Below are 14,505 nucleotides of genomic sequence, written 5' to 3' on the forward strand. Positions count from 1 at the left end.
TTTTCCTTTTCTTTTCACTTCTTTCTTTCTTTTTTGTTTTGTCACAACCCTTTTTTCAGAGGTATTATCAAATTTTGAGTTTTAAAAAAGGGAACCCGTTGAAAACTAGAGCAAGATTCTAACTATGACACATCAGATTTCATAACTGTTTTTTTTTTTTTTTTTGGATTTCCAAGGTCGCATTTTCATTTAAGGGGGTCCGGGACACAAAAATCCTCAAATTTTGCAATTTTTTTTTTATAACTTGAAAAATTGCTCCGTTTTTTTCTGCTTAAGAGGACGTTTGAATCTTGTTTCTACCTTAAATAGAACGAAAGTTATAGTTATTTTTGTTGCATGCATCTAACGAATGTGTACATAACTTTAAAACTTTAAACGCGTTTTTCTCCATGATGCAATTTTTCCCGATTTCTTGCATTCAAACTCTTATAAGTCAGGAACCGATAGAGATAAAGTAATGAAACTTGGAGCATATCTTTTTCAAGCAATTTACTTTAATTTTTATTCGGCGAATTTGAAAAAAACGTTTACTGCAAAAATTATGCTTTTTTTAAAAAAAAGTATCTTCGAATTTTTCGAAATTTTTCTTCAAATATTTTTTATTTTTTATTGAATCAATATTTTTAAAATCGCCGAATAAAAATTAAAGCTTAGATATTTGTGCATACTTTTTTGAAAAAAAATTGAAAATTGACCAACAATATTTTGAGTTATAGCAATTTAAAGCAACCCCATTTTTTTGAAAAAAACTAATTAAATTTAAATAAAAAAATATTTTTTTTTCATATTTATGTTATGATTTTGCTTATTAAATAAATGATGAATCAGTTCAAAAAATTTCAAAACTCTAAAGTACATAATAAAAAAATTTTCAAAATGTGTCCCGGACCCCCTTAACAATTCCACTGCAATTATACAAACTCTGAGATAATTTAGATAAAAAAAACTTCAAAAATTGTAACAATTGGTTAAAAACCAGCCACTAATTAGAAAATATATCACTGGGGAACAAGAAAACTGCATTAAAACTTTAAGCTAGGAGTGGAAATCATAGTGAAATATTTTATAGTGACTATCATAAAGAAATGATCAACCAAAAACTTAACTGCTTCATTGCATACAACAGTTTCACGTTATCCTTTAAGACAATTCTCTCAATAAATAAATGAATATAATTATTAGTGCACAAAAAATTTGTTTAAACAAATAAGTAAGAACTATAGTGAAAAACCCTGAAGTTTTTATAAATTACCTTTTCACGACAGCTATATTTTATACTTGTTTGCATGATGTTGAAACAGAAAACTAAGTTTTAGGTCTCAACACTTAACAAAATGAAAATAAAACATTTGTATTGAAAAGCAACATTTTTAGGCAGTCAAATCCCAATGTGACACATGCACAATCACGCAGAGAAAAAAATCCAAGTGCAGTTCTCATTCTATTCTTGGATTTGCTAAAATAATTTTTTGCTCATAAAACGAATGCATTGTGTTTTTTAAAGCTTAGAAATTAATTTGATAACTCTTTCTTTAGTAAACAAGCATCCTGCACAACTTGAGATTTAACTGCTACACGAATACATATAAAGTTTCAATTTTAATTGAATCATAGACTGAGAATTTTACACTGATAAATATTTCACGTTTTAAAGTACAGTAAGAAACGAGTTAATCAGCTAAAAAGATATGTTTAATACTTGCATATATATTTTTTGTTCAATTAAAAGGAAATTTCTTTACATGACTACAACAATATTCATAAATTTCTGTGAATAGTAACAATTAGTGCAACAATAAGCATGGTTTTTACAAGAGAAATGTTTTATATACAAGTTTTGAACGAAAGGCAACATGAAGATTATTTTTAATAAAATCAAAGTTCAAAGTTTAATAAAGAAATATTTTCTGTGATAATGTTCTTATAAAATACCAGATGATCCAAAATATTTCATTATTGGAGTGACCATTAGTGTCGAAGAAGCTAATCATAAGCCCATTTGTTTCAAAGCAGGGCAAATAACAACTCACCTCGACAACGGTCTATCGATTCAAAATTTCAAATCGATAAGGGGAAATAGCTCAATCGTTCCACTGCCATAAATGCATCAGTAAACTTGATTTAAAGTGAAAGACACTGTTTGAAAGTGAAGTTTTGCGTGTTTGCTGGCGAAATAGAAGAATGGTTGAGAAATTCGTCTCTTTATGCTGACAAAGTAATAATTTTTTGCCAACATGGAAATATTTTCGTCAACTGCATCATTTTCGTGAAACGGCGGAAACCAGATGTGCTAGGCTCACTTTAGTATCGCCAATATGTATTTATCTTTGGTTGTATCCAACCATGGCCCCACTTAATTCTTATAGGCCGTGACAATCGCTGAAACTCATGGCAACAAAGAGGGCGCTACCGGGAACTCCCGTTTCCATTAAGTTGTCATTGTTTGTGGATGCATGAGCTGCATCGGTTTAACACAGAAAAGTCATAAATTGTCAGGGCCCATTTAACGTCAGCGCCATCTAGTAGGGCCATGACCCTACTTACGAAGAAGAAGGTGCTAAGATCTACCTTAATATCGCCAACACTCCATTAATGAAATCATAACCTGTGTTCGTTATTTAATCTAAGAACAAAAACACATTTGTTTTGAAATGCTACAAGATTCTCATTCAAGTGTATCTTTAGTATAACATTTGACAATGAAAAACAATAAATAATTATTCCCAATAATTTTTACGAAAACAAATTACACAAAATATAAAATAAGAGTTGGGAACAGTAGTTGGTATTTACAAATTTTCCGACGAACCATTCTTTGTTTGCCTTTATAGTTACTAACTCCATAATTTCATCATTTGAAAATAACTTGTCTCAGCTCAAATCGTATGTAACTCTGCCTCGTAAGAGTATAAGTTCAAAGAATACGATATCCATACACAAAAGTCCAACCATCGAACACATATGGCATAAATTACGACTAGATTTAAGTGAAGATTTAAAAAAATACATCACAGAGCTTTTTTAAGTACTTTTTAGAAGTGTCCGCTACAATAAGCAGCCATAATGCGTGGTGCAGTGATTTTCAGATCTGCCTTCATTGCCAGATACTTGAAGACCGATGTTGAGGCTTAATGACATTGAAGATATGTTAGAAACGAAACAGTTCTATAACATATTTGTGGTTGCCTCGTGGCAACAGCATCATGACGAAAATGAGATGAATTAAAATTATGTGCTGAAAGAATGTAGTGTTGAATGAGAATTCCACATAAAACTATGTCGGAATGGATGAGTTGACGATAGTGTAGTAGCATATCTAAGCCTAAGTCTAAGCTTTATTGCATTAACACGATCTTGCCATTTTCTTATGACAGGAACATAAAACTAAGGTGAAATACATCAACGAAGAGTGGCAAAATCAGCATAATTATAACATTTAATAATTTTTGAAACAAAATTATGTATAATTGGGGGGGAGTAATATATATACATATATATATATATATATGTGTGTGTGTGTGTGGGTGTGTGTATCGTCGGCATAGTGCAACAGCAAAGTAACTGTAAGTTTGGTAAAAACAAAATACCTCACCTTTGTTGAAAATTTTTGTTCGAAAGAAGACAAATACTAAATGTTAGAATAACAGTTCAACATCATTTAAATTTAGTTTTCACATTCCCAAAAATCGGGAAATAACTGAATTTTAATCTAATTGTAGCGATCACCCTGTGATATATAATTTTGTTTCATATTTCAATTTGAAATTTTAAATCATGTATTAAGTTCAGTGAGCCAATACTTACTCCACTGTATGATTTATGTGAAGTTGGACTTATTAGAAAATATTTTTTCACGTTTGAGAAAGAGTTGTTACAATATGTTTGGCGAACGCACGCATTTTTATATATTCTTCTTTTTATTGATGTTTATAATGCAGCAAATATTTTGAACACATTTTAGAATGCAGCAAGTATTTTAAAACTAGAAAACCGTTTGTACAACGCTTTTTTTTTAAATCTCTAGTAGGCGAAATAAGAATCCCAATGCAACCAAGAGCTAGAGAAATGTGTTTTCATTGATTTCCAAATAGTCTTTCAAGATCCAAGTATTTAATTTTTGGTTAAAATTAACTCTCAAAACTATTTTTAATATTGTTTTCTACGTTCTTGACAAAATATTTGTACACATGACATGCACGATTAATTCATTAATTTAATTTTTAAAGCTAATTTATTACGCAGAGAGAGACAATCATGAATTCGTTATTTCCTCTATTTTTGTGTATAATTGTGCGATATTTTCACGTACATGTGTACATTTCTTTTACTGAAGACTTTTAAATTGACTTTAAATGTATGTGTACATTAAGTAAGAGCATTTGATTTCTTGGATGGACTTCATGTAAAACGATCTGAAATTTTTATTGCACAAATCCTTTAGTTTTTTTCATGCTTTTAAAATGATTTACTTTTTCAAACGCTAAAAGTTAATTCTAAGAGGCGTGTGCTGTAAAATGGTTCCTTTGTAGAACTTTGTTTATTGATAGAAGCAAAATAAAATTAAAAAGTATGACAAAAACAATTTGTTAAAGCAACAAAGAATTAAATTTTTAATCAAAATAGCTGATTTTGCCACATGTTTACAATTTTACAGTTTCAATAAAAATAAATAACTTCATTTTTAACAACAATTGTGCATATACTTTAAAATTTCTAACAAATAACTTAGTAACGAATAATACTATATCATAAAAATATTGCACTAATAATTTTCAACAATTTCTTTTTCAAAATTTAGTTATCTAATTTTGGCAACATGATAAAGACAATTACGAATGCTTAACATCCAATGTAAAGCTGTGTAACTTTCGCTCAATAAAACATCATGTTTTGTAGAGATAGCTGACGAATGTTGAAATTATATGCCGTAGAATGTATATTACTAGACATAAATGATGAAAAATCGTGAATGTAAAGCAGTTGGGTGTTAGAGAAACATTTTCAACAATCGTTCACTATTTTAAAGATTTCATCTACAAAAAATGCATTCTGTCGGTGTATGTTCCGCAAAATGCATCCGAAACAGAGCTCGAATCCAGATAAAATAAATAAAATATTTCGTTAAAAAAATTCCCTGAAGTAAAATTTGATTTTTGGAATGTTTGATTTCAAGATTCCGTGCTTACCTCCAAAGAGAATGAATATTGGCTAATATTTACAGAAATTAGACTGTAATTTCAAAACTGATTTTTCATAGGAAAATTGAACGAAAAGCCAAAAGATTTAAAGGATTATTTCACACATGCTTTGATACTATCTTGCACATAATAAAATAATTTACATTGGTTTTAAAACTTTTATAATATTCAAAATATTGCCCAAATATACACATATGTTTCAAATAATAGTTTAAAAGATTACTGCTTACTATTTGCTAAAAAATAGGACTTTTCAAGAGCATTATAAGGGAATTGAGTTCATAAAGTTTCAAGATTTTAATAAAACTCTCATTCAACTATACTGTTTTATATTTTGAATGTGAATTACAGTCAAAAATACTTTTAATTACAAAATAATGTCCACAATTTTAGTGTACATTTCAAATACTGAATTTTGTGAAATGAATGCAAGATATACTTTTTTTTTCACGAAAAATATTATTTTGAAGGCATATGATCTTAAAAGCAGAGTTAAGTTCCCATTTTACTGACGCACCAAAATGCATTCCGTGCATCTATACCATTTATTGGTATATTCTCATTATTAGCTGATATGTTGAAGCGCCCCACCCCCTCCCAACTGAATTGATAATTCTTTTTCTTTTTCTTTTACTTCCAGTCGTTTTGTTTACTTAGTATATTCCGTATACCAGTTACAATGAAAAATCTTATACCAAACGGACTAGATTTCGTACGTAATCGTACCAAGAGCAAAATTCGATGCTTACTGGTAATGATTAATATTTTTATTACCCTATGCAGATTGGAACTAATGGTGAAAACCTTGAGATCATATTGAATTTACCACCGAATCTCTAACTGTTTCGTTTTGAGTAGTTTTAGACTTATACTGGTACATAATCTGAGAATTTATATTAAAGTCCTACGTAGTCGATTAAAGGCATCCAACAGAGTTAGAAAGTTCCTTCTAAAGTTATTCATGATATCATTTTTTCTACTTCAACTATTAACATATTTTTTTCTACGCGAATTTCTCTTTTTAACGTACCAGTATTTATTAGACCTCGACCGATATATATACAGTTTAACAGATCACAAAAAAGTAGTCCTTCAATGTAGGATCTACTTAGACTTAGAGGAAGATAAAAAAAGTAAATAAGAAATGTAGTGAATAGTATGTTCGAGCTCTGTTTTAAATATCACGATATTTCACCGGGAGGTATAGTGAAGATGAGATGAAGAAGACGAACGAAAAGTATTCTTTGGCTACGAGTTCTCTGCTCACAGGAAAAGCATGTATTCTCTCAAGAAAACTATCACATAAAGAATCGATTTCTCTGCGAGGAAACGACGACGAATTCCTATCTGGATGAAGCAATAAAGGGGAGGGGCGAACCCACCCTCCCCTTGTCTACTGGCAAGAAGTCTATTGCACTAAAGAACGCTTGGACACGTGACTTGGTCTACTGGCGAAGAAGAATCCACAGTAAGAGTTCTTCTGCGTTTCAATCTTGGAACAGGGTGGTTTCGTGGCAGGGTGCGAAAGCTTCTCGAGGAGGGGTCATGCCCTCGCACAAGGTGGGGCCGTAGCCCCGCATCCCTGGCGAACGGGTCATGCCGTTTCGAATTTCGCACCCTGCTCGCCACCCCGAGCTTCGGGTTAAACAAAATGGCCGGACGTGGCCGGCTTCCCATTTCAGGACGTCTGCTTCTTCCCTTCGTCTAGAAGGGAAGGCTGGACAAGATGTTCTCGACCAGCGGAGGTGGAGGCACATGGTGTGCTTCCAGCCTCAAATAGAAGATCCTTTGGAGTCCCTGAACGCTGATGGTTCGCAGTTCAGGAAGCTGCGTCAGGATGCGGCTGAAATAGTGTCTCTTCTTTTGTGCCTCGTTGTTGTACGTCACGTGATCGCGCAGGGAACTTATGATTTTCATCTGCAGCTGTTCAACTCGTGCAGGCTCTTTAAGTCCATGACGCTCTGAAACGAAACAAACGAGGAAAATTTAGTCCAGTTTCATTAATATTACACAACAAAGAAACAGATTACCAATGTTATAAAATGACTTCAAACAGGATAAACTTCGAAATACTACTATGGTTTCTAATTTTTAGGTTTAAGTTCAAGTTGCCGATCATTTACTTAGTTACCTTCAGTCCAAAAAAAACCGATATTTTAGATCAAGTCAGTAATAAATTATAAATTCACTTTCAAAAAGTGCAATCAAAGAAAGTTTTTCTGTTTTCGCATAGCTAACAATTGGTCAGTATCATGTTAAAACATTAACACATTGTATTCCCTGGGGAAAAAATCTCTCACGCTTCCTTTTTCCTTCTACACCAGAAATTTACACACTGTAAGAGAAATCTATCGAAAACCATTCCTAGAAATTTAATGTGGCGGAAAGTACTTCTTATTTATGAAAAACAATGTTTATTGTGCTTGACCTCAGAACTTGATATTGCATTATCGCTAATATATTTATTTATTTATTTATTTTGTCAATCATTTAGTAATCAAAATATTTCCTAATTGGCTGCCAACAAATGATGTTATACTTTGAAGGGAGAGGGGGGAGGTCGTGAAATTGGGGGAGGGAGATGATAAGAAGAAGCGTGACATCACGCATTTATCTTTACAGGAATAAGTTTATGAAAATAGCATGACATGTGACAAGGAGGGGGAGGGGGATCAAAATTTTACAAAAAGAGTGTCACATCATTTAAGGAGAGTCCCTAGAAACTTTTCAATGTCATGTAACACACCTGTAACGAGGGTCAAAGCACAAAGGCACGCAAAAGCAGATATATCAATGTCCATGCTGTGTAGACTTCTGGAGAAGTCCAAGATGATATTTAGCCATTCCCCAAACATTTGCTGGCATTGCTCTCGGCTGAGAACAGCACCATTGCAAAAAGTCAATTTCTCGTCCTCCGGATGAATCCTGAAAGATGAAAAATACATTTTCTTTAAAGTTAAAAGTTAATAGTATTTAACAGCTATATGCCATGTGTAGTTGACATATTGTGTCAAAAAACAGCAACGCTAAATTAGTTTAGAATACATAGCATTTATTTTTATCATTTTTAAACAAAATCCTTATTATGCTTATTGAAGTGGTAACTCATGTCAACACCACAATCCTGAGATATTTCAATGAAAATTTATTCTTCCGTAGTTACAACTTTGAAGTGGGTGAATTTTTAATTATATATCCTTCAAAAATGATTTGATTTAGAAGAAAGATTGTCTTGTTAAGTTTTTAAAATTATTGACTTTTCCTTAGTCAACAACCAAATATAGCAACTGTGGTTGACCTTCTCTGGAAATTTTAGAACTAATTACTTTCAAAAATAAAGAACTTTCTTTTTTTCCTCCTCTATTTCTCAAAAAGGTTTGATAAACTAGTTTTCACACAAATATAAATCTTTTTCAAGCGATCAAGTGCTAATCTGTACTAAAAATTTAAATGAATTTCCGAAATTTTTATAAATGATCGCCAGTTTTTTTTAAACAAGGGGATGTAATGAATTTTCTCCCAAATCTTGTTGGCTGTTAGTAGTAGACATAAATATTGCTGTTGCATGGAGATTATGACTGTTAATTAAAATGGATTGCTGTTGTTTATATTGTACACAGCTTGCGTTCTGTGTCCATTCTATACTTTTTGTTTCACTTATTTATTGTTAGGCAGATTTTTTAGTAGTTGTTTAATTTCATTCAAAAGCTGTTTGCTTTACTTACCGATAGGCTAGCCTCAATGAGAAAAGTTCTAAGCTAGCGGAATGGAATAAAAGTTCTTGATCATCTTTGTGAAAATCTGCGAATCCAGGTATTTTGTCAGCGAATTGCCTTATAACTTCAATTGACGATACCAGAAGCTCATAAAACTGCTGCACTTGATCAGGAGCTGCTGCAGATTCCTGACTCTGACCAGCTGTCTCGGTGTACTAAACATAAAAGATAGACGATTAGTCCATTTAATTAAAAAAATAACTGCCTTTCATATTTTATACGATACAGTGAGAAAATAAAATCGTTCAAAAGCTTTTTGAACGATTCAGCATTCCTTACACATATGGCACAGTTAATGGGGTTGTTTCCTTCAGTCAAAAGTAGTACTTTTTGTCACTGAAATTGATAGAATAAGCGAAAAAAATAGAAGAACTCAGAAAATACTTTCATTTTCCCAACAGTTTTTTTTTTTTAATTAATTTTTTTAAATGTCCGATTCTTCAAACAAGGCGTTGTCTTTATGACGTCATAAATGATGCACTATGGCACATCTTTCTACCGCATTTCCACGTTATGATAATCAAGAAGCGAAGTACAATTGCGTTCTATACTTGCTGTGAACCATATCGTTGCCAATACACGTGAGTAAAGATGCGAATTAAATATTTTGGACCGTGAATGGCAACACTGAATGGCATTTCATCATTTGTGATGTCATCGGCAGAAGTGTTAAACGATCATTTGTGATGTCATCGGCAGAAGTGTTAAACGATGAAAAAAAAAGAAAAGTTGTAAGGTTCCATAGGGTCACCCATCCCCCCCCCCCTAAGTTCAAAGGCGCAAATCCTCCTCCCCCCCCCCAAAAAAAAACTTCAACCCTATTTCCTTTTTTTTACCTCTCTTTTTTTATTTTGTTTATTTTTTCAAAATATTATTTGTTTATTTATTTATTTATTTTTAATTATTATTATTTTATTGGAAAAGTTCTGTGCAACGCGAATAACACACACGCACAAAAAAAAAATAATTAAAATATAAACAAAATAAAAATAATAATAATTTGAATAAAAAATAAATCAATAAATAAATTTTAATAAATAAAAAAGAAATTTAAAATCCCCCCTCCCCTTCTTCTGTGAGCACCCCTGAATTTCCATAAATCACGAAATCACGGAATTAAAAATGTTCAAATTCATGTAGATGTTTGATGATCCTGTTATAGGACTTTGATTGAATCATAATCGGTTTTTGAAAACGGCAAATCATTGAAAACGTTACATACATAAAATTATCTGTCGCCTAAAACTCGGAACAAACTGATGGCATCGATCTTTTTATGGAAATAATTATCTTGACTCTTTTGATTAATTTTAACAGATGATATAGAGACAAAAAAAATTGATGAATTTAAAAACTGGGTGAAAAATTTAACAAGACAAAATATCTCAAAAAAAAAAGAGAGAGAGACCTCTAAAACATTCTCTAAAACTTCAATGACGCAAATAGTGCCATGACCTCCTCCTACTATGATTAAATATAAGTTTATAAGAGTAAAAAACAAATAGGATTTCTTTTTAACTCGAAAAAAAAATGCAAGTGAAAAAAGTAAAAGAAATTGATTTATTACTAATCAAAGTTTTTTCAAAGAGCGTAAAAAGTTGCTATTTTAAACATAAAATAAGGGGCAAAATTGCCGTGCTGACATTTTCGTCACACTTGATCACCATAAATGAAATATAATTTCCGTAAATTAAATAAATTTAGAGTGATAAATTTAATACCTGTGAATAGTCCAGGTTAGCAAGATCTGGAGTGGTGTCCACATGGGCTCGGACCAGTGCTGTGATGGTGCTGACAGGTGGTGATGGTGGGGATTCTTGAGGGGATTTGGGTTTGGAAGGCAACCTGCCGCGTCTTCCTTTCAAGCTGTCCGTTCTTACAACTGAGAAGAAACAAAACAAAAAGAAATTAATTTCTAAATCTATAAGTTGGAGCAGAAACAATAGCGTAGAAGAGCGCGGCCAAAGGAATTTATCAATTGCTGATCCGGTCTTTTCCTTATCCTATCGCATAAGAACTGCGTAGTTTTGAATTTAGTCAGACAGTTTTGCGTAATAATAAAGAATTGTTCGTTCTTTCAGTGTCGCCATCTTTCGAGTATTTTTTCAGTTATTAATAGTTTGAGCGGACCATTTTACCAAATAACCGTTGAACATTCAACGAATATCTTAGCAGAAGTAATAAATCGATCAAAAGCTGTCGACAGAAAGATGTTGATCATACGGTTCAAAGGACATTTTTGCCTAAAGAGAAATTCCACGCAGCTGATCTTTGAACTATCGATCGGTCAGGGGGCGCAAGGGGATAAAGTGGAGTGGTCAGTCAATGATGATAAAATTTCTGAAGATGTTCTGAAGACGTTTTCAAGGACTTTGCATGATTTCTGAAATTATCTTCAAATTAAAGAAGCAATTTTGCAGAAGCTCAGCAACATTTCTGTAGATTTTTACAACTTAGAAGTAAATCTCAAGTTTCCCACAATTGACGCTTATTCGGCTTCAAAGTCGACATTTTTGAACGAAAAAAATTATGTGATGGTTACATAAATTCGCAAAAAAATCAACGATATAGTGATGCCACAAAATGACGGGTGAAGCGTTAGCCATATATATCTTGAACGGACGCGATCTACAAGAAGTTACCCGAGAGCTGACACCTATCCTAAAAGCTCTAATTCTTATGTTAAAATAGCTTAGGTTAACTTAAGTGTTAGATTAGGTTCATGTTTGAAATTGAACACGAAACTGAAAGTAATAATGATAATAATTTTAGTCTATAAAAAAGAATTAAAAAAGTCATCAAAAAGTTAAATTAAAAATACCTTACCTTCTTTCACCATTCCAACTGCCAAGCACTTTTGAAACCTGCAGAATTGACACCTGTTTCGACGCCTTTTATCCACAGGACAATCTTTATTTCCCAAACAAACATATTTGGCATTTTTCTGTACCGTCCTCTGTAAATACAAAATTACATTTTTTTCAAATATATGTACTTTACCTGGGCATGTCATTTACATTATCTGAAACATATATGCGTATAAGCTTTGAAATTTCTTTCTTTCTCTCTCTCTCTTTATTTCGTTATTTATTTATTTTATAAGGAAAAGGCTAAACATGAGAAAAATTCCTTTGTTATCTTTGTAAACTTAAAGCTGAAAATAAAAAGCTCGTGAGCAAAATGTCGGAGTTTTTTTTTTTCAACCATTATTTTTTATGAAAAAAGATCATTGTGCAACAAAAAAACCGATGCAAAATTCAAAAAAATATTTAAGCAAGTTAACACTTCAAAGTCGACAATAGATGGCGTTACCACATCTTAAAATGAAAATCAACTAGTGAAAATTTTAGTTATGATATTACATTATTGCTTAGATATCAAGAATGCTCGTTTAGCAAAACAAAAAAAAATGTAGATTTTCTGTAAAATAATCTCCCAAGTTTGATTTTCTCCCAAGACGCAATTAGAAATCAGAATTGAACACAGAGAAAAAACAATTATCTTAACCCCAAGCACTATTTTCTGGATAATAGACACAGTGTATCGTTTGTTTATTTCATTAAATAATGAAAATATCTACACCAGTATGTTTTTTATGCATTTAATAGTATTCAGTTGACCCTCGTTTTACACGGCTTTATTTTACGCGGTTTAAGATTTGACATCTTTATTTTCTCTTACGCGGATAAGTTTCGGTTTTACGCGGATGCAGCAATGCAAACAGATAAAACTTTCAGCTCTTTCAAAATCCAAACTCCTAAAGATTGCAGATTACGCCCAATGCATTTTGGCACGCTACTAATCGAGCTTGGGCCACTGGAGACATTTTATGCGATTGGTTCCAGAGCTCTTTCCAGAAGTAAAGTTATTAAACTCACACTGTTCAGAACTCACTGGAAGAAGAGCTTTTAGGAGTGACAAAGGAGGCTAAAACCTACGAGGATACCGATGTCGGTGACGCACAACCAAAAACGTTCACATTGAAAATTTTGAGCCATTCCTAGACAATAGAAATGATCTTTCTGATTTGTTAGTGAAGGAAGATTCTATCATGGAAATGACGCAAGTGACCATGGATGCGTTAATGCTCTGCAAAGAATTACACAGAAAAATTCTTAATGACTGCCAAAAGACTATCATAGCCAGCTCCTCTTTATAAACAGGACACGAAATTAATTTATGTTTTCTTTATGCATGTTGTGCATAAAAGCCGATACAAACATTAAACTTATAACATTTGTCATCATTAGAATGAAGTATTTTGTTATCTACCGAACCTAACCCCTCTTTTAAGACTAGTATTAGGTCTCAATTTTCGCGGTTTCGATTTACAAGTGTTTTAGATTTCAAAGCTTGTAAATATTTTTAAAGATTGCCTAGCGCCACAAACCGATATTTGAAATCGTACAAATGATTTTAAAAATTGAAATTATACATATAGTACAGTTAAACCGAGCAAAAGTAAAACTACAAAAGTCAAAATTAAATTTTGAAAACGAAAAAACAAAATCTGTGCTTCAGTTCAAATTTTATTTCACAAAGAGCATGTCGTTAGTCATTTATTTACTTATTTCTTTCATTTGAATATCTTCTGTTTTTATTTATTGCGGAATTTTAATGGGGTTTTAAAAAAATACGCATTTTCATCACAATTATTTTCATCGAATATCATTATAATTGTATTTTCTGATTAAAACACCGTCTTAACCCACTATCAATAAGTTTTTTGCTTGAATGTTGTTTGTGCTGTTTACATCCAATATTTTACTCTTTGTCCATTGAAAGATTATTTGAAAAGTTCAATTCATTGTTTACAAATTTTGGAAGGGGTAAAAAAAAGAATATGAAAGAAACAAAACCAAGATGAAATATTATTAGAAATATTTTTAAGTTATAGCTCATTGATTTGATTGATGTCAATTTAAAATGCATTTTAATTACTTACTTATTTTTTTATTCTCAAAGCATATTTTTCCCTCAAAAAATCCATAATTTTTTTTAATGTACAGGTTTTTGAATGATTCGCCTCACTGACACAGCATCCGTTTTAGGAATTGAAAAAAATGATGAATAAAGGATACTAAATACTTTAAATATATATAGGAGATTCTGTAGATTTCTTATAAATTTCTCAATGAACACTGAGTTCTTATGCGACTGTCAGTTGAAACGACGCGATTGCTACAACTCATAATATACTATGACTTTTGTTTGGTATCAAGAAGTCGTTCAAGCGTGAATTGAATTCATTGTGAAGCCACCATAAAAATCATTTTATAAGGTTGCCAATAAAAACAAAAGGAGGAAAAAATTTCGTCTATCAATTCTGATTTACAAAGGTCTTTAAAGGAAAGAATTCTGAGCGTTTTTAAGCATTTTTCTACTTTGTGATTTTATAGTGGTTATAGTAAAGGATGGTAAAACATTCCGGCTGATGTTTTAAAAAAATATTTGACCATTTTTAATAATATATTTAGTAAAACCCCGCAATTTAAAATCTATGTGTGTTTTTTATAAATTCAGTTCGACTC

At 31.8% G+C, this 14,505-nt stretch overlaps 1 protein-coding gene across 1 annotated transcript in view; it reads right to left on the reverse strand.

The window, feature by feature from the left end:
• Positions 1–4,599: 4,599 nt before the first annotated feature.
• LOC129226695 (nuclear receptor subfamily 4 group A member 2-like) overlaps positions 4,600–14,505 on the reverse strand; it is a 33,668-nt gene continuing 23,762 nt past the window's right edge. The window contains exons 6-10 of the mRNA XM_054861324.1: positions 11,801–11,930; positions 10,696–10,856; positions 8,924–9,129; positions 7,945–8,123; positions 4,600–7,159 (exon numbers count right to left, since the gene is read on the reverse strand). Of these exons, the coding sequence (XP_054717299.1) occupies positions 6,903–7,159; positions 7,945–8,123; positions 8,924–9,129; positions 10,696–10,856; positions 11,801–11,930 (933 nt within the window). The 3' untranslated portion in view covers positions 4,600–6,902. The remainder of the gene's footprint in view (positions 7,160–7,944; positions 8,124–8,923; positions 9,130–10,695; positions 10,857–11,800; positions 11,931–14,505) is intronic.

Source organism: Uloborus diversus, chromosome 7, assembly GCF_026930045.1.
Source record: "Uloborus diversus isolate 005 chromosome 7, Udiv.v.3.1, whole genome shotgun sequence".
NCBI lineage: Eukaryota > Metazoa > Arthropoda > Arachnida > Araneae > Uloboridae > Uloborus > Uloborus diversus.